General features: G+C 35.1%; 1 protein-coding gene across 2 annotated transcripts in view; it reads left to right on the top strand.

Moving 5' to 3' along the window:
• LOC149792259 (TBC1 domain family member 15-like) overlaps nucleotides 1–21,676 on the top strand; it is a 62,055-nt gene that overhangs the window by 18,772 nt on the left and 21,607 nt on the right. For both annotated transcript variants that reach the window (XM_089970788.1, XM_089970787.1), the window contains exons 6-10: nucleotides 6,026–6,220; nucleotides 9,212–9,340; nucleotides 13,418–13,521; nucleotides 19,165–19,259; nucleotides 19,784–19,900. In XM_089970788.1, the coding sequence (XP_089826914.1) occupies nucleotides 6,026–6,220; nucleotides 9,212–9,340; nucleotides 13,418–13,521; nucleotides 19,165–19,259; nucleotides 19,784–19,900 (640 nt within the window). The remainder of the gene's footprint in view (nucleotides 1–6,025; nucleotides 6,221–9,211; nucleotides 9,341–13,417; nucleotides 13,522–19,164; nucleotides 19,260–19,783; nucleotides 19,901–21,676) is intronic.

Here is a 21,676-nt window from a genome sequence, read left to right as displayed (position 1 = left end):
TATCTAATTTGAAAGTTTATTATTGCTGAAGAATATTAGAGATACTTTCAACACTCAGCAGTTAATATGAAGAAATGGTTATATCTTGAATACTTGGAAAATCTTTTTGGCCAGTAGAGCATCAGTTCCTTTGAGGGACTCTTAACTTTTATTAGGCACTGATGAGTCTTTTTTGTGCTGATGTGCTTTTAAATTATAATACATACATTCAAAAGAGTTGAACATACATAGTCAGGGCTTGTGTTTTGAGGAGCATGAATGCTCTTGCATGCCATTGAGCTCCTTAAATTGCTTCTAGGTGAGCAATCCATCACTCTCCCAGTCATATTGTTCAAAGCAAAGATTTCCAGATGTTTTCTGAGCAATCTTAATTTTTGCCCAAGATTTCATGGCAGTCGCCTTACACAAATGCTGATATGTATACAGGTTTTAGTCTTTAAAACTTTAATTAATTTAGTTTAATGATGAAACATATTATTCCTAACAATTTAACTTATTTGGTAACATGATATAAAACCAGTGTTTATTTTTTGAACATGCAGTCTTACTTCAATGCAGGGTCTCTAGGGGACCTTGAAAAATAAATTGTTTCTTCAAGGCCTTGAAAAACACCTTGACAATACAAAATATTGTCGGGACCCCGAGTGGCCGAGTGGTCTAAAGCGCACTCCGTTACGGATCATTGCCATCTCACCTCTGTCTGCGTGGGTTCGAGTCCCGGATTCAACCTATGTGGGTATGTGAGAAAGCTTGCCAGTAGCTTCTCGTGGGTCGGTGGTTCTTTCTGGGGTTTTCCCGGGCTCTTCCTCCACCATTAATACTGGCCGCCATGTATAGCCTATCGTGTGCTGAAAAATGGCGTTAAACCTACAACAACAACAATAACAACAAAATATTGTCTGGGTACCTTGAAAAGTCTTTATTTTCTTGAAACCAAATGGAATTAATAAACAGTTTTCGTTGTACAGAATTAAATAAAAAGAAAAGAGAAAAAACAAAAACAAAAAACAATCTCTCGCAAAGTTTGTCCAGAATGGAAATTTTTCCACAGCTGGCCACTGTGCAGTCATACATTTGAACTTCAAATTGTACAAAGCCCACATGTAGTAGTGATTTAAATTTGAATCATTCTCTTTGACATGGCTGGCTGCCAATTTCAACTTCAGTGGCTCGATGAAGAAAAATGTAAAGTTTGGATTATGAGATCTTTCTCGGAGAGCTTTGCAAAATGCAAATTATGCCAGAAGGATATTGATTTGCGTGCAATGGGAGAGAGTGCTCCACAGTCACATGCAGCTGAAAAAAAGACCAAGCTCTTGTAATGGCGCTTAATACAGGCAAAACGAGAAGCCTTCAGCACAAAATCATTTTTGACAAAAGAGGTATGTCTCAATGACATTTACATTAACATCCATCAATGTTCCTCTGCGCCTATGCATACAAAAATGCCATGTGCTAAAAAGATAAAAGGGAATTCAGTTCATCTGGTCAATGGTGGAGTGTTCCTGTGTTGGATACAATACTGACAAGATTAATAGTTAAGAATTGGTGACAAAAATAAAGTGTAACATTCGTGCTAGGCATTTGCCATTTGCCAAAAATATTATATGATAGTCATGTTCGTATTTGAGGAGAATGAATAACTCTCTTTGCTACCTGGAGCACAGCTGTCCTGCATTTTACAGTTCACAAGGCTTGCATAGTAGTTGCATTGCTTGTATTACTGAAGTGTGATATTTGTGGTAACATCTGGAAAATGTTACCCACTTTGCATTGAACATCCTCATACTGTTGTGATTTATTTTATATTGATTTTGCAAATTCTTAGATATGTAACATGGACAGCTTAGATGCTCACAGTGTCATTCTTAAGTGACTAAAGTTGAATAACCTGTAGGAAAACACAAATTTGACTGGGTGTAAACTTGTCTTTACGTGAGCTGAAAACAGAAACTATAGAAGTGCAAAGTTAGCATGTTAACACAGATCTTGTATAATGGATCCTCACTAAAAATTTCCTTGCCATAGGAAAATGAACATATCATCACTCATCTGATATAATAATAGATCCTCACTGAGGATTACCTTGACATAGCATAGTGAACATATTACCTCTCAGGCCAAACGAAATTTAGCATCATTGTAAAAAAAAAAAAATAATCAAATAATAGATATATATGTATATAGTCTAAATTGTCACTAGCTGCCATTCATGGGAATATGCAAAACTGTCTGCTGCACACAGGTCACCTCTATACAGATTCACCTTTCAGAATTAGTTTTGTACTGAATATCATGTTAATAATAATAATAATATTATCCTAGAAACGAAATCATCACAGGACTTAAAATCTACACTAATTCTAGCTTATTCATTTTTTAAAAACAATATCAGTTATTTGCTGATCATGCACAGATTAAGACAGCCAGTGTACATGAGAAGCCTGTGATGAAAAGCAAATCAGACAAAGCCGTATGTAGCTCTTTTTTAACCCTTGAACTGAAATTTCACCTGCTTTTACAGACAAGTTTTGAATATGAAATTACCTCTGACCCTGGTAAAAGGGGATGTAACTTGTATCTCATCTTAAAAACAAACTTTGTTCTTCAGAGATAGCTTTGATTCAGAGGCAGATGGATGATAATACTCGAATACAACTCTACCTGTCACACTGGCACAAAAAATGAGATTGATTTCTGCTACAATGACACAATTACCTATTCCCACCATCCAGCAAATGAATTGCTTCGAACCTCTAGCTTCATGATAAACACTGTCTTGCTTTACATAGTGACACCTTTGAGTTACACTGTCAGTGTGACTGGAGTACAGTGAGTAAATCAAGATAAGAAATCTTTGTACATCAATTCACATGATATTCCTGTATCTAAGTAATGCTTTTCTTATGAATCAAAAGACTGAGTGGTCACTGCTGTAGATAAATAACATTGGCCACTTAAGGCAGGGAGAAAGCACTGTTTAGTTAGGAAAAACCTGGCTGCTACTCACAGAAGGCAGGTGACCATTACATACATGACTTTTAGTTATAAATTTGCAGAAGGGAAATAAGAATGGCCATTGTGAGCAGGTGACCACTGAGTAAAGGTGACAGTTTGGGCAGATTTGACTAAAAATATTTATATCAAATAGTTTTACCAACTTTGATTTCATCCTATCCGGTGGTGTGTTTACAAAACAATATTATTTGCATTACATCATGATCAGTGTTAAGAAAAAAGAGAAAACTCAACCAAATGACACAGTCCAAATGGTAAAGACCAAAATGACAGTCCAAATGGTACAGATTAAATGACATGTTCCAAATGGTACAGACCAAATGATGAAATTCAAACGACACAATCCAAATGATAGACCAGATGATGCAATCCAAATGACATGTTCCAAATGGTACAGACCAAATGATGTAATTCAAACAACACAGTCCAAATGACAGACCGAATGACACATTCCAAATGATGCAATCCAAACAACACAGTCCAAATGACACAGACTAAATGACATAGTCCAAATGACACAGACCAAATGATACATTTGAAATGGTAATACTAAATAAGAGTAATCATATTCTGTTCTCATCATTTGCTGAGACAGTGCTGACACCAAGTATACATCTGCTTGCTCTCTGCACTGCACTTGATACAGGGTTCTGCACAGATTTATGGAGTCTTCGCTGGGTCAAATTAAGTGAATCCCCAAGTAATTTTATTCTGGAAGTTTGTTCTTTCTGCTTTTACAAGTAATAATGAATATATGTTATCTTGAATAGATCTATCTCTACCATATGCTAACTAAACAGTGTAGACTCCTATACCACCTCATTCACAACAATGTGTTTGTGGAATTTTATGTAATAAATAAATTTCTATTAAATGCATTATCTTATATCGACTGCACTCAAGTCAGTCTGTCACTGTAAATTTAAACTGTCTAATCTCTTAATTTTTTTTTTAAAGAACTAAATAAAGCCACGAATTTGTTGGGATATATACTTAAGGTAAATCATCATTCTTATAGCCTGCTCATCTAGTGGATAGGAGTCACTGGTAACCATAGTAAATGTATTCATCAGAAAAATTTAAGAGAACGGATTTACTCCCAGATTTGCTTTATTTATCAAAGTTTTGACATATAGCAATTTCTATAATAGCTCTTGTAAGTCAATAATTTGGGATCAAGATGATGGTTAAGTTCTTTATATATACTGTTTATAATGCAAAAAATTAACTTTCATGATCTGTTAAGTTGATTGTAATTATTGTAAGTGAACGAGAACAAAAACTCCAACTGAAATATGATAACAGTATGGAAAAATCTGCATAAATCCTTATGCACAGATTGCATTGTTTGTCTGTGAAAGATGAATACATAGCCGCAGTATACACACCAGGTCTTTAATATCCATCATTGTTTGAGATGCAAATGTTAACAGGCATTTATTTATTTGGTTACTCTTTCTAATCCAAGAACAGGTAATGGACCAACAGTCACTGTTTCATATAAGATATTCTTTTAGTTCAAGGTTTTTAAAGGAGTACTATGTCACAGAACTTAGGATGAAAACTTAAGCATCTTTGATAGCAAATGGATGATGGGAAAAGTGTTTCAGATTTAACAAAATAAATCACAAAGGTGACATATTAGTCATTGGGTTCACACTTTAATATTATACCTACGTCTGTGACTTCTGAGACATCGAATTCTAGCTGCAGTATACTGAGCTTCTACCTCCTTATATATAATCAAAAATGTACTACATAAAAAATAGAGGAAAGGCTTGAAAGAATTTATTAAAAACCCATTCCCACCAGAATTTATGAATGATTAATCTATAAATTGGATCAGTTTAATAGGAAATTATGCCAGATGCCTGAAATAATATTAATAATAATAATAATAATAATAATAATAATAATAATAATAATGGTATTAGGTGCTTGGTATTCATTCAAGAACCAAGTATGAATGGTGAACTTGCATTCAGGTCACATGAACATCAAGGCTAGTTCGGCTTTTCCCATGGGTAGCTACAGGTATAACTGTGAATCAGAATCTTAATACTGTAAAATGTATACTGGATTGTTATAGATGTTACACATGGAAACTTTGGGACATGATGTAAAGTGAACTTAACATGTATAATTCATATCATAACATTCAAGAAAAGAAACCTCACTTGTTTCTATTTTGCTTATTCAAAGGCTGTGTATTTATTGTGGTGTTTGCCCAACTAGACATCACATCAGATTTAATTCACAGTATACTCTAGTGACTGTAATTTTGTCTACACCATTAATCCTCAGAAATTGGGGTGGCTGAGTGGTCTCTGTTACGGATCACTGCCATCTCACCTCTGTCCATGAAAGTTTGAGTCTAGGATTCAGCCAATGTGGGTATGTGAGAAAGCTTGCCAGTAGCTTCTCGTGGGTCGGTGGTTCTTCCCGTGGTTTTCCCGGGTTCTTCTTCCACCATTAATACTGGACGCCATACATAGCCTATCATGTGCTGAAAAATGGTGTTAAACCCCACAACAACAACAACAATCCTCAGAAATTGTTTACTCCATGCTGTCAGAGAAGTGTGGGTATATTTTGAGTCAGTCCATCAATCCATATAAATGGATGTTATGTACATAAATGTGTAATGTGCCACTACTACACTCTTAAGACTAAACATATGAAACCTGGACCAGTGATAGTTTTGTAGGTGCAGATTGTGCCATCAGTTTCAGAATTGTATACTGAAGGTAGGGCCAGGTGAGTGGTTTGATTTTGGCCAGGTAAGTGGCTTGATTTTACATAAATTTCTAAGAATTTCTTGTTGTATCCTTGGGGAAAGGCACTTGCTTATAATTCCTCTGCATGATATAGCAAATATGTGCTAACACTAGTCAACCAATGAGCCAAACTACTTCTGTAAATTATCTTACAACTTACAGATTTGCTTAGAGCTAGATGGGATACAATTACATCAAGTTAAACATTAGAATGGTTTGTTTGTCAACAGAAGTTTGTGAGGGATCCATACACTACAACATTGGGCGGTTTTTCACGTGTGACAAACTTCCTGCGGGAGGCACTCCTCAGTAATGACACACCAGTGACTCGTCCACATGAAGAAATGGCAGAGCTTTTACAGGACGATCTCTCTGGTGTGGAAGTCAGCACCCATGATGAGCCAGGATTTGAAGTTGTTACCAAGGTATAAAAAAAATCAGTTTATCTTTGATCATTTAACAGCTTTTGCAGGAAATACTTGGGTGACTACTGGTCTAATCTGTTTAGTGAAACAGGTTAACTACTAAATTTGTGATCTGCTTTTCTTTAACTCCTTTTTTCAAGCACCTGTCTCAACTCTGGCATATTGTGTTTCGGCAGTCTGTGCATGTCTGTACCACTATCTGTCCTTTAATATTTGCTTATCTGGACCATAACTTTATAACTGTTTCATGAATGTTCACTAAAGTATGTATCGTTACTAGACAGGTCATCATGTATCATAGCCATCTCTTCACCCATGTATGTATCATTACTAGACAGGTCATCATGTACCATAGCCATCTCTTCACCCAAGTATGTATCATTACTAGACAGGTCATCATGTACCAGAGCCATCTCTTCACCCAAGTATGTATTATTAGTAGACAGTTTGTCATATGCCATAGCCATCTCTTCACCCAAGTATGTATCATTACTAGATAGGTCATCAAGTACCATAGCCATCTCTTCACCCAAGTATGTATCATTACTAGACAGTTCATCATGTACCAGAGCCCTCTCTTCACCCAAGTATGTATCATTAGTAGACAGTTTGTCATATACCATAGCCATGCCCATTTCATTAACAAGGTTGTGTCAACAGAAATATGTAACTCTGACTTGTATCCTTGTCTGAAGCATAACCTTTTAAAGATCCAGTTAAGATATTTTAATAAAACTTGAACAATTATACGTCATGGCCTGACAGTGTCACAGCATATCCTTTCCTCCTGCTTCAAGGTAAAGGACACAGCAGGAAAACAAAAACATGTATGTATGGTATAGTCAAGTCAAGATAGTTTAATAAAGTGAAGTCTTTTGTATAGCTTGACTTGAATGTCTTGCAGTCTAACTTTAACACCCCTGGCTAAAGCTGTCAAAATTTTAGAAAACATTTACTGGGTACCCATCAGTCCTAATGATCGGTTAACCAGCTACCTGATCAAAGGGAAATTGTATTAAATGTGTACAACCCTATAATTAAGTCCACATATTTTAAAATTCACAGTATCCAATAAATATCAATACATAATATCATCTGCCACAAAGTCCAAGAAATTCATCTTCATTGTCTGATGTTATTCTGTAATCCTCCATTGTTGGCTAGTAAATCATGGTGGTCTAATCATCATAAATATTGTCTGACTCCTTTTTCTTGGCTTCACTGTCATATGCAGATGCTTAATTTAGAGATTGAGCTTTGTAAGTAACGCTTTGTTCATACCGTTTGTGAAATCTACTAAAAGTTGCTACATAACATGTGTCATTTGTGAGGTTAGATCAAATAACCACCCTTTGTTGCTTGCCACTGTACCACACTTGGGCAAGCATCAGAGGGTTGTCACATGGGAAAACAGCTATGGTCAGTTATTTACTGGAAGAGTCCTACCTCTTCTAAGCAGTGAAAAAGTAGGTGTATTTGTAGCTCAGTCAAAAAGGATTGTCAGCCTGAAAACAAAGTGCTGCCTTAACAAGCACTAGCAGAAAACTTGTATATGGTAAACGGGTACCCTATGGCTTATTTTATTATCCGGGTTATTGTCATCGGGCAGATACCCGAGTATCCAGTTACCAGTTGCCATCTTTGCCCATGACCCACAGATCTTGATATTCTGATGGCTCTTGCTGGACATATTAACCCAAAATTAACATGGCAGCCATATATTTGTGAAAATTAATTTAAAAACATTTAAAGGAGCTATAACAAGTTGTGACAAAAGAGAGAAATTTGGTATATATAATTATTGAATGTACTAGAAAGTCTGTCATTTTCAGTTGCAGTTTTTCAGCAGCTTTAGTAGTAGTGTTATCCTTCCATGATTGACTGGCTTCCTTTCAAACTAATTAAGCTTTAGTATTAGTATTATCCTTCCATGATTGACTGGTTTCCTTTCAAACTAATTCATTATAAAAAAACATTTTTTTTCTTTGTGAAAACTAAACTTTAGAAACCCATCCAACAGCAATATTTTATTCCACTGTACTGTGTTAACTCTACTGGTCATAGAAGAACTTGTGTGATGGTCTGTTGTCATCCATCCATTAGCACACATTTCTTACCACTACAACTCCTAAACTGTTTTGGAAATGCCATGAACTTTACACACACATTCATCTAGTGGTCTGGTTGGTCCTAAATGAAAATAGTCTTATGTCAGCCACAGCATCCAGATTGAAACTATCAGAACTTGATCCAGCCTCCAATGGCATCCAAATTACAGCTGCCCATAAATTAGATTTGCAGAAAAATGTGTTTCAGCAGTGGATTGTTGGAACTGGATCACATACATCCACACCAGCAGAATACAGCTGAACAGTTAACAACATTGTCATAGTCTTAACAGAGATCCTAGTTCTAAGCGAATTCTTTAACTATTTTTAAAGCATTGTTTTAGTTTGATAATGTTGTGTGTCTTTTGAATAGTGGCTGTGGGCATTTTTGTTGCCTTTGGGCATCCAGTTACCTTGCCACACTGATGTTGGAATTAGAAGTAGCATGTGTTTTCAGTCTGCTCAGATGCAGAAGAGTTTTTTATGGAGATACAAGCGTCTATTGAATGCAGACTACATGGAAATACAAGCATCTGTTGAATGCAGACTACATGGAGATACAAGCATCTATTGAATGCAGATTACATGTGGGTTATTTATCTTCTCAGCTGATCCAGATTCATGAGTGTTATTTATTTTTCACTTGGTTTTAATATCATAAAATATCCAATTTGTAAATTAAATTTATTCAGTATACCTACAAATACAAATGGTCAGATGGTCTGGCTACTCATTTTTTGCCCAAGTCCAATGTAAAATTAGCTGGCATCGGACTGGCAGGCTGGCAGCAATTTATACAAACCTGTACAGTTTGGATTACTTTTCGTTCTATAAATTGGTGTGCTTATCAACTTTTAGCTATTTCGAAACAAAAATATTCCAGACAAAATTACCACCAAGACCTGAGGTTGAGAGAGAGAGCCCTCTGACATCCCAGCAGTGGTCACAACACTTGGACAAAGATGGAAAAATAAAGGATGTGGACAAACTAATGGACCAAATATTCAGAGGGGTAAGCAGATGTCTTTTTATTTTTTATTTTAACATGATTCTTACATAAATTTTACCACAAAATTCTCAAGGCAGTCCAGTTTAAAATATGCCATTTATCTCTAGACCTTTTCATTAAATCTGATTCCTATAAGAAATTGAAAAAGTTATTTTTCCTAGAGTGATAATGTGTGTATATCTAGGCCATTTTGTTGTATTTAGCCTATACAAAAGTTATATTTGATATACTCTCCACAGCCAAAAAGTCAGGGATGATTGATGTCCCTGGCTAAGAAGTGGGGGATGATTGATGCCCCAGGCTAAGAAGTGGGGTATGATTGATGCCCCAGGCCAAGAAGCAGGGGATGACTGATGCCCCAGGCCAAGAAGTGGGGGATGATTGATGCCCCTGGGTGACAAGTGGGGGATGATTGACACCTCTGGCTAAGAAGTGGGTGATGATTGATGCCCCTGGCTAAAAATTAGAGGATGATTGATGTCCCTGGCTAAGAAGTGGAGGATGATTGATACCCATGTCTAAGAAGTGGGGGATGATTGATGCCCCTGGCTGAGAAGTGGGGAATGATTGACACCCCTGGCTTAGAAGTGGGGGATGATTGATGCCCCTGGCTGAGACATGGGGGATGATTGATTGCCCTGGCTGAGAAGTGGGGGATGATTGACACCCCAGGCTAAGAAGTGGGGGATGACTGATGCCCCTGGCTAAGAAGTGGGGGATGATTGACACTCCTGGCTAAGAAGTGGGGGATGATTGATGCCCCTGGCTGAGACATGGGGGATAATTGATGATTGGGTTAACGTATGTGAAGAAGCTGAATACCTTAGGAGGGGCCCCGAGTGGTCTAAAGCGCTCTCCGTTATGGATCACTGACATCTCACCTCTGTCTGCGTGGGATCGAGTCTAGGATTCGGCTAATGTGGGTATGTGAGAAAGCTTGCCTGTAGCTTCTCATGGGACCGGGGTTTTCCCGGGTTCTTCCTCCACCATTAATACTGGCCACCATGCATAGCCTATTGTGCTGAAAAATGGCGTTAAACCCCACAACAACAACAACACATCTTAGGAGAGAACTACTACTTCTTCATAAACCCAACCCTCCTAGGCTAAAACTTTTTAGCTGAGAATCTAAAAGTTGTTTGCCCACATAGGTAGAGGTCGTGGGTTCGATCCCCCAGCCAAGTCAAAATGATATTAACAGCTGCCTCGCTTGGCGCTCAGCATTAAGAGGTTAGTGTTAGGACTGGTGTCAAGATAATGTGACTGGGTGAGACATCATGCTACATGTCAGTGGTATGATGCCCCAGTGCTAGACATCACTATAAACTGCCACACTGCAGACATCATAGCAGTATGACTGAAATTTTTTAATGCCAAGTTAAAAATCAAAACCACACACACATACCCATATAGGTAGCAGCTAAATAGAGTGATCTCCCCTTTATACATGGATTGGTAACAAATTCTGTGAATGCTTCATTTACTGCTTATGTTTGTGCTGAGTAGCATGCACTCTACAGACAGAGAGGCCACACAAACTATACAGGTATTCTGGAAGTTTTTCTGCCATAAAGCAAATTGGAGGAGTTTTCTCTTAGAAGAGAATATTCTCCAGCCATAATTGTCCAACATTTCTTGTTCCTTTCTTTTAACAACCATGTTTTCTGTGCTTCATTCATTTTATTTGCACCCCATGGTTCAAGATTGAAACATCAAGCTGGGTTTTGAATAATGTTCAGGTGAAGACTTCACACCGGTTTAGACTTCAAAAAAAGATGCACTTTTTCATGTCCCGCTACACTAATAGTTTGTGATTTGCTTACAAAGGCACCATTGACAAGTTCAGGGCACTGCCATTTGGACTTGGCATTAGTACCATATACTACTTAATATACCTTGAATAAGCAGTTATCAGTCATGATTTTTCTCCATTTTAAAGTGAAACTCTGCTTTTCTCCTGATTTTTCTTGATATAGCCCCTTTTTTTTTATCATCTCCGATCCAGTTTTTTTTAAATAGTCAGTTTGGTCACATTTCACAATGACCCTTGCAACGTATTCGTTTCATCTATTAGTTAGCCCACGACTCTCATGAAGAGTATTCTGTTTGGTCAAAAGTTTAAATTCATCCAATGAATCTTCGTGTAATGAAAACTGATGGCAATGGAAAGAAGAAGCGTGGTTGCAAAAAATGGCATCCCGAGTTGTTGAGAGAGACGATGACACGAGAAGTTTAGATAAAGGTTTAAAAAACATATGCAGTTGACTGCAGCGAAAAGTCGACGGAAATTTAGTTGGTCAGTTTATAAGAAAACTGAACACTAGAGGGCTGGCATTTTGTGACCTCTGCTCTATGGTAATTGTGGTTGGAAGAGTTTGGAACAGCACCTACAAAAGAAGCTGCAATACGGAACAACTGAAGCTCAGAAGGCATCTGGAAAAAGTACGGTCAGTTACTATAAGAAGAAAGATTTCTTGCATGAGAGAACAGATGTAGCTCTGTCAGAATATGCACACTGCATGTCGCCAATACAAGCACCAGCTTGAAAGTATGGGATTATTTGCATATAGTTGATGTACTTGGGTGTTTATTTTACAGATTTGTTATGAAAAGAGAGAAATATAATATATTTGCTGCAAAAGTTGAGAAATTATTATGACTTAATTACAAGGTGAACACTGACATGCACATGAATTAACTTAAGCACCAATAGTATTGGAGAACAAATTCATGTGACAATAAATATTGAGAAATTATTCAAGTCAAGTTGAAAATTGTTGGTAAGTTTGTTAGTTTTTCAAATGATTATTTTGTTATATATTAAGATCATAAGTTGCACCAGGAGCAGTTTTCTATGATTGTAAAATGCAGTTTTGGCTGCGGGCCTTTGGCCCCCTGGACACCCAGCTCAGGGGCACTGCTTCTCGAGACACCATTGGGGGAGAACCCCCAAACCCCGCCCATTTTCAAATTTTCTGCTTTTTTTGTGGAATCTGAGTTATAGATAGGTCTAGTCAGAAACAGATATATTATCAGAGAAAATTTGAATTTGCTTGAGTTAAAAATGTAAATTTTCAGCAGCAAGAAACTAATAAACAAACAATGTTAATTAAATATGCATAACAAAAGAATGAATACAAATAAAAAATATATAGTGGATTATATGATCTATAAAAGTTCAGTGTAGGTTACCTCAAGTTAGCTGTCATTTCAATTGCTTCTATCCCCAACCAAATATTAAAATTGCTTCTACCACCCACTAACCCCTAGCCAGAAATTATGTTAAATAGCATGCTTCTGTAAGGGGAATTGTTTTTCAATTAAAACATACCAGAAGTTGGATCATAACTTTTTAAAATTGCTTCTGTTGTGGATTAGTTGAATTTGAAAGTGCTGTGGGAGTATGTTTTACTGGAACAGGTCCGAAATATGTTTTTTTAATAATACTTACCAAATCCAAATACATACACACCCTTATTGCCTCCCTTCAGTTTTATCCATATAGTGTGCACTCATCTCCAGTAGTAACTGAAGTATTCATGGGATTTGGTGCCAATTCCTGTATCATGGGAAAATCACTCCATCTAGCTGCAACCTATGTGTGCAGAAAACGTTTAGCTTCTTGGCTAAAACGTTTTAGTTTGGGAGGACTGGATTTGCAAGGTAATAGTAGTTTTCCAATGATATTATGATAAGGAAAATGTTATCAAAGAAATGTAGTTTGCTAGAAAATAATGGGTATTTGCAGTTGCAAAAATAAAGTTGTTCCTTGGAACTGTGGGAAATCAAACAAACTTAAAGCTTTGGTTGGCTGGTTTTGAGGACTGAATGGAAAAAACTTTTCAATATGACCTTATTCAAAGGTCAGAGTTGCATGCTGGGCAATTTCAACAACACATTGAGCACACATTTCTGGCTTTAATTTGATCTGAAGTTGAAATATGAGTGCTTGCTATTTCATCTTGCCAGCTAATTTTTTTTTTTTATATGTATGACTTTACCTCAGATCCATTAAGTTGTTGGATTAGAAGAAGAATATATGAGTTAGACTAAATAATCTTTATATTGTCTCTTTTGTAGGGCATAGAGCCATCTTTTAGGTTAGAGGCTTGGAAATTCCTGCTTGGTTATTATGACTGGAACTCTACTTCCAAGTCCAGAACAGAAGCAAGGAAAAGGAAGGTGTAAGTATTGGATTAAATGTCATAATAAGTTATTTTTGAGGGCCTGTGGAACAGGTGCTGTTTATATGATAAATCTTGAATTTCCTCTGATCAAGTAGGAATTAGATCCCAAATATACTTGATAAGAGATTATATTAAGTAACAATACATTATGCTCAATCAAAAAGGGGTTATATTAAGTAACAATACCTTATACTCAATAGAAAAGAGGTTATATTAAATAACAATACATTATACTTAATAGAAAAGAGGTTACATTATGCACAGTTGAAAAGAGGTTAAATTAGGTAACAATACATTATGCTTAATCAAAAAGAGATTATATTAAGTAACAGTACATTATGCTCAATAGAAAACAGGTAATATTAAGTAATAATACATTATGCTCAACAGAATAGAAGTTATATTAGGTAAAAATACATTATGCTTAATCAAAAAGAGGTTATATTAGGTAACTACATTATGCTTAATCAAAAATAGGTTATATTAAGTAACAGTACATAGTGCTCAGTAGAAAAGAGGTAATATCAAGTAATGATACATTATGCTCAGTAGAAACGTGATTATATTACATAACAATACAATATTTCAATCAAAAGTAGGTTATATTAAGTAACAGTACATAATGCTCAATAGAAAAGAGGTAATATCAAGTAATGATACATTATGCTCAGTGGAAAAGTGATTATATTATGTAATAATACAATATGTTCAATCAAAAATAGGTTATATTAAGTAACAGTACATTATGCTCAATAGAAAAGAGGTAATATTAAGTAATGATACATTATGCTCAATAGAAAAGAGGTTATATTAGGTAACAATACATTATGCTTAATCAAAGAGGTTATATTAGGTAACTACATTATGCTTAATCAAAAATAGGTTATATTCAGTAACAGTACGTAATGCTCAATAGAAAAGAGATAATATCAAGTAATGATACGTTATGCTCAGTGGAAAAGTGATTATATTATGTAATAATACAATATGTTCAATCAAAAATAGGTTATATTAAGTAACAGTACATAATGCTCAATAGAAAAGAGGTAATATTAAGTAATGATACATTATGCTCAATAGAAAAGAGGTTATATTAGGTAACAATACATTATGTTCAATAGAAAAGAGGTAATGTTAAGTAATAATACATTATGTTTAATCAAACAGGAACTGTTATATTAAGTAACAGTACATTATGTTCAATCAAAAATAGGTTATGTTAAGTAACAATACATTATGCTCAATAGAAAAGAGGTAATGTTAAGTAATAATACATTATGTTTAATCAAACAGAGGAACTGTTATATTAAGTAACAGTACATTATGTTCAATCAAAAATAGGTTATGTTAAGTAACAATACATTATGCTCAATCAAAGAGGTTATACATGGTAACAATACGTTATGCTAAATAGAAAAGAGGTTATATTAAATAACAATACATTCTACTTAATAGAAAAGAGGTTATATTAAGTAACAATACATTATGCTCAATAGAAAAGAGGTTATATTAAGTAATAATACATTATGCTCAATAGAAAAGAGGTTATATTAAGTAACAATACATTATGCTCAATAGAAAAGAGGTTATATTAAGTAATAATACATGTTGCTTAATAGTAAAGAGGTTATAGTAAGTAACAATACATTATGTTCATAACAATGTTTATTCCTATTCATTATAAAAAATTTAAGTGCAAAAGAAATACTTGAATTGTGTCTCATTTTACAGTAATATTAATACACAGTATATAAAATTGCTCTTTAATCAGAATTATTTTTACTCAACTTTTGCTACTTGATAAACCATTTTCTACTGGGCAAACCATTTTCTACTAGATGAAACATTTTCTGTTGATCAACTGTTTTGTTACTTTGTAAATCATTTTGCTACTTGGTAAGCCCATTTGGTAAATCATTTTCTACTTGATAAACTGGATAAGCTGTTAGCAAAATTGTGATACCGAATACATGGTGATTAGTTCTAACCCTGCCAAGGAATGCATTTGTTACTTCAGAGAATTTGCAGTAGTAAAATTCTTATTTGTGAGGAAGAAAATTATGAAATTTAATTTAACACTTTCAATTCTACTTCCTCTATACTCAAGAAAGCAAAAAATGAAACTTAGGCTGTCTTGTCATTTTTTATGGCTCCATGGATACAAGAAATGATCAGAATCACCAGAGGTGATACAGTCTTTTAAATAGCAGTTCATTGCAACTCAGAATGCAGATTTGGCAATTGAACATTATTTAATGTGTCTTTTATTATTTTTGCAGCTAACTGCCAAACTAATGTATTTTTTTAAGTTGTGCTAATAATTTGTATGTCTCAGTTTTTTTAAGAAAAACACATGAAGAAATGTGTAATATGTTATTAATTTCAAAGTAGAAAAAAAATACATTTTTGAGGTAAATAGATTAAAATAGCAGTATAAGAATGGAGTTAAATATCCAAAAGGGCAAGATCCAAAATTGAACTTTGTCTTTGTTTTAAAGCTTTTGTCTGGTACACCAGATAATCAAGCATCATAAATGTCAGTATTTTATACCAGCTGTCATCTCATTTTTCTTTTGCTATGGAGGCTTGTGTCCCTGTCTATAACTACCATATGTACTCACATATAAGTCAACTGCAAATAACATAGACCCTAATCTACCCACACATAAAACACAAACAGGTCAAGGTCCATTTTGTATGCTCTAGTGATTACTCCTAGCAGACTGCAGAGAGCCAGATTATCTGAAAGCATTATGTGATCAATGTGTATGCAGTGTGCTTGACTTATAAGCAGGTATATATGGTAGTTTGAGATTACAACCAGGGGAATTTGAATTTAAATGAGCTTTCTTACCTTTATGAAATAATATGCACATGCGTTATGTATAATATCAGATTAATATGTAAGGGTTGTTGGTAATTGGTTTAGTCACTGTGCTTTATGGATCAAACTTGTTGATAATTGGTCTGGTCACTGTTTCATTGATCAGAGTTGATGATAATTGGTTTAGTCACTGTGTTTCATTGATCAGAGTTGATGATAATTGGTTTAGTCAGTGTGTTTCATCAATCAGAGTTGATGATAATTGGTTTAGTTACTGTGCTTTATGGAACAAAGTTGTTGATAATTGGTTTAGTTACTGTGCTTCATGGATTAGAGTTGATGATAATTGGTTTAGTCACTGTGCTTCATGAATTAGAGTTGATGGTAATTTGTTTAGTCACTGCTTTATGGATCAAAGTTGATGATAATTTGTTTGGTCAGTGTGCTTCATTGATCAGAGTTGATGATAATTGGTTTAGTCACTGTGCTTTATGGATCAAAGTTGATAATTTGTTTGGTCACTGCTTCATGGATCAGAGTTCATGATAACTTGTTTAGTCACTGTGTTTCATTGATCAGAGTTGATGATATTTGGTTAAGTCACTGTGTTTCATTGAACATAGTTGATGATAATTGGTTTAGGCACTGTTTCTTCGATCAGAGTTGATGATAATTGGTTTAGTCACTGTGTTTCATTGATCAGAGTTGATGATAATGGGTTAAGTCACTGTGTTTCATCAATCAGAGTTGATAATAATTGGTTTAGTCACTGTGCTTTATGGATCAAAGTTGTTGATAATTTGTTTGGTCACTGTGCTCCATGGATCAGAGTTGATGATAATTGGTTTAGTTACTGTGCTTAATGGATTGGAGTTGATGATAATTGATTTAGTCACTTTGCTTCATGGATCACAGTTGATGATAATTGGTTTAGTCACTGTTTTTCATTGATCAGAGTTGATGATAATTGGTTAAGTCACTGTGTTTCATTGAACAGAGTCGATACTTGGTTAAGTCACTGTGTTTCATCAATCAGAGTTGATGATAATTGGTTTAGTCACTGTTCTTTATGGATCAAAGTTGTTGATAATTGGTTTAGTTACTGTGCTTCATGGATTAGAGTTGATGATAATTGGTTTAGTCACTGTGCTTCATAGATCAGGGTTGATGATAATTGGTTTAGTCACTGTGCTTCATGGATCAGAGTTGATGGTGTGTGTGTGTGATTAAGTTTATTAACATAGCTTTAACAATTCGTCAGTCATATAACTAAGATGTCTGCAGTGTGGCAATTTATAGTGATGTCTAGCACTGAGGCATCATGCCACAGACATGTAGTATGATATCCCACCCAGTCATATTATCCTGACACCAGGCCAACCAGTCCTAACACTAACCTCTTAATGCTGAGCGCCTAGCGAGTCAGCTGTTAGTACCATTTTTGTTAGTCTTTGGTATGACTAGGCTGTTGTTCAAACCCACGACCTCCCGCTTCTGAAGTGGATGCTTTAACCACTAGGCCACCGGAGCAGTCAGAGTTGATGGTAATTGGTTTAGTCACTGTGCTTCATGGATCAGAGTTGATGATAATTGGTTTAGTCACTGTGCTTCATGGATCAGAGTTGATTGTAATTGGTATAGCCACTGTGCTTCATGGATCAGAGTTGATGATAATTGGTTTAGTCACTGTGCTTCATGGATCAGGGTTGATGATAATTGGTTTAGTCACTGTGCTTTGTGGATCAGAGTTGATGATAATTGGTTTAGTCACTGTGCTTCATGGATCAGAGTTGATAATTGGTTTAGCCACTGTGCTTCATGGATCAGAGTTGATGATAATTGGTTTAGCCACTATGCTATTGATCAGAGTTGATGATGATTGGTTTAGCCACTGTGCTTCATGGATCAGAGTTGATGATAATTGGTTTCACCACTGTGCTTTATGGATCAGCGTTGATGATAATTGGTTTAGTCACTGTGCTTCATGGATCAGAGTTGATGATAATTGGTTTAGCCACTGTGTTTTATGGATCAGAGTTGATGGTAATTGGTTTAGCCACTGTGCTTCATGGATCAGAGTTGATGATAATTGGTTTAGCCACTGTGCTTTATGGATTATAGCTCTAGATAAACAGGATATCTGCAAATTTTACATGCACTCAAACAAATGTATCAGAAAATATTTATTGACTTAGGTGATGCAAAATAGTTTAAATTAAAGCATTTAGTCCAAAGTTGACAGCATAATTGCTCCTGCCATAAGCAAAGCACATTTTTTGTGATTGTGCATTCGACCAATGTAAATTAGGGCATTGACATAGGTTTCAAATGTAATATGCATGTTGGAAATGACAGTACTTGATCACTGTGAGAACACTTACATAGAATGATATAATCAAATGCACCCTGATTTAGTCTTTCTTACTGAGCCATTTGATGCATTCTTAGAATACAGTCAAATGCACCCTGATTGTTCTTGGTCACAAAGCCATTTGATCTGTTCTTAGGCTGTAATCAAATACATCCTGATTTAGTCTTGTCACTAAGCCATCTGATGCATTCTTGATTTAATATTTGTTCATGGTTAAGACTCAGTATATAATTATAAGGTGTCAGTTTTGCATGGTTCCCTGTGAAAATGTTAACTCAGACTAGTTATTAAAATACCCAATTCATTCCATTATTATATAGGCTGAAGTGGAATTTGTCTTTACAAGCATACCTTTATGAAAGTCATGAAAATGGATGACAAAATTAAAACAGTAAATAACATGAAGTACCAAAAAACGGAATAACAATAAGTTTTATTATTTCAGAGATTCCTATTTTGCTATGAAACTACAATGGAAGACAATCAGTGCAGAACAGGAAAAGAGATTCTCTCTCTTGAAAGAAAGGAAAGGATTAATAGGTGAGTATAAACTATTTTGAGCTGACCAGTGTTTAGATGATTTGATGCTGGTTAAGATAAATTATGGTCATGCTCTTTCTTTGGCCATGATATTTACAGGACATTTTTTTATGTATCATCTCTTTTGCTATGTAGAAGTCTTTATTTAATGTGTTGGGAAAATGTGTACCATGTGCTTAGAGAGGACTACAAGCTGCCTACCATGTGTGTGAACAAACCTTTTGCCTCTCAGTAGATATTTCTAACATTCATCATGTCTGGTTAAAAACATTGGTATTTCATTGAGTATACATATAAAAACTTCATGGTGCCAAATGAAATGTGGAAGTGTACATTAACGTATAAATTTTGGTACATTTTATGAAATAAAGTTCACCCAAGTGAATTATACACAACATTTAGTGGGGAACAAAATATATAAAGTGTGTTTGGTGTGGACAAGCTTTCTGAATTTTTTTTATTTTACTGGTAATAATTCTTTCTATAAGAAAGTTTTACATAACAGTTTGTGCTTGTTGTTACAGAAAAAGATGTGACTAGGACAGACAGAACTCACAAATTCTTTGAGGGAGAAGGGAATCCTAATTTACAAGTCCTGAATGATATCTTGATGACATACTGCATGTATAATTTTGATCTGGGTGAGTTATTTTTAATTTTCATGCATGAAAGGGCAGAAAAGTTGATGCTGTCTTCCTGATATTCACTTCCATTATAGTTGTCATCATTTCCATTACAGTATCATCATTTGCATTAACAAATGTGTAGTCATTGCTGTTATAGTCATTATCATTTGCATTAACGGAATGTGTAGTCATTGCTGTTATAGTCATTGTCATTTGCATTAATGAATATGTAGTCATTGCTGTTAAGTCATTGTCATTTGTATTAATGAATGTGGAGTCATTGCTGTTATAGTCATTATCATTTGCATTAACGAATGTGTAGTCATTGCTGTTATAGTCATTGTCATTTGCATTAACGAATGTGTAGTCATTGCTGTTAAAGTCATTATCATTTGCATTAACGAATGTGTAGTCATTGCTGTTATAGTCATTATCATTTGCATTAACGAATGTGTAGTCATTGCTGTTATAGTCATTATCATTCACATTAACGAATGTGTAGTCATTGCTGTTATAGTCATTGTCATTTGCATTAATGAATATGTAGTCATTGCTGTTAAGTCATTGTCATTTGTATTAATGAATGTGGAGTCATTGCTGTTATAGTCATTATCATTTGCATTAACGAATGTGTAGTCATTGCTGTTATAGTCATTGTCATTTGCATTAATGAATGTGGAGTCATTGCTGTTATAGTCATTGTCATTTGCATTAATGAATGTGTAGTCATTGCTGTTATAGTCATTGTCATTTGCATTAATGAATATGTATTCATTGCTGTTAAGTCATTGTCATTTGCATTAATGAATGTGTAGTCATTGCTGTTATAGTCTTTATCATTTGCATTAACGAATGTGTAGTCTTTGCTGTTATAGTCATTGTCATTTGCATTAATGAATATGTATTCATTGCTGTTAAAGTCATTGTCATTTGCATTAATGAATGTGGAGTCATTGCTGTTATCATTTCCATAAAAGATGTAGATTTTTTTGCTTTTACCATTTTCTTAGTCCCTGTTGCATGTCTTAGTATATTTATACATCCTGTGGAGAAATAACAAAACCATGCTCAAAATAGGTCACTGACCTATATTCTTCAACGAATTTGTAGATGATTTATGTGTAAGCAGGTCAGGTTCTTGGACACTTGTGAGAATATGAAAATATGACATTTGTATGAATGTTGAAATCACAAATATTTGATCTAATGATCAATAAATATACCTCATTATCCAAACTTCCTTAGGAACTCAAAAAGTTTTAGACATTTGCATGAAATAATTAGGCTGACACCAAATCGTGGCAGTTGCTAGAATATAACAAGCGATCACTAAATGCTGACTTGAAAAATTTGGATATGTGGTAACTAGTGTACTAGAAAAATAGGGCTGCTTTGTGCATGTTTCCACTCACAGTCTGACTGTTGTTCATCTGTAGTCATTGACCATTATTATATTTTATTTTATAGTCTCCCATTTTATCTAAAATTTTATTTTGAAAACTAATAAAAGATTGGGGGGCCCCGAGTGGCCGAGTGGTATAAAGTGCTGTCCGTTATGGATCACTGCCATCTCACCTCTGTCTACGCCGGTTCGAGTCTCAGATTCAGCCAATGTGGGTATGTGAGAAAGCTTGCCAGTAGCTTCTCGTGGGTCGGTGGTTCTTTCCGGGGGTTTCCCCTGGTTCTTCCTCCACCATTAATACTGGCCGCCATGTATAGCCTATCGTGTGCTGAAAAATGGCGTTAAACCCCACAACAACAACAACAACAATAAAAGATTGATTTGTTGCT

The sequence above is a fragment of the Sinohyriopsis cumingii genome, chromosome 9 (genome assembly GCF_028554795.1).
Source record: "Sinohyriopsis cumingii isolate HCF-2022 chromosome 9, ASM2855479v2, whole genome shotgun sequence".
Classification (NCBI taxonomy): domain Eukaryota; kingdom Metazoa; phylum Mollusca; class Bivalvia; order Unionida; family Unionidae; genus Sinohyriopsis; species Sinohyriopsis cumingii.
The sequence above is the reverse complement of the archived record's forward strand: the minus strand, read 5'-3'. Positions and strand labels throughout refer to the sequence as shown.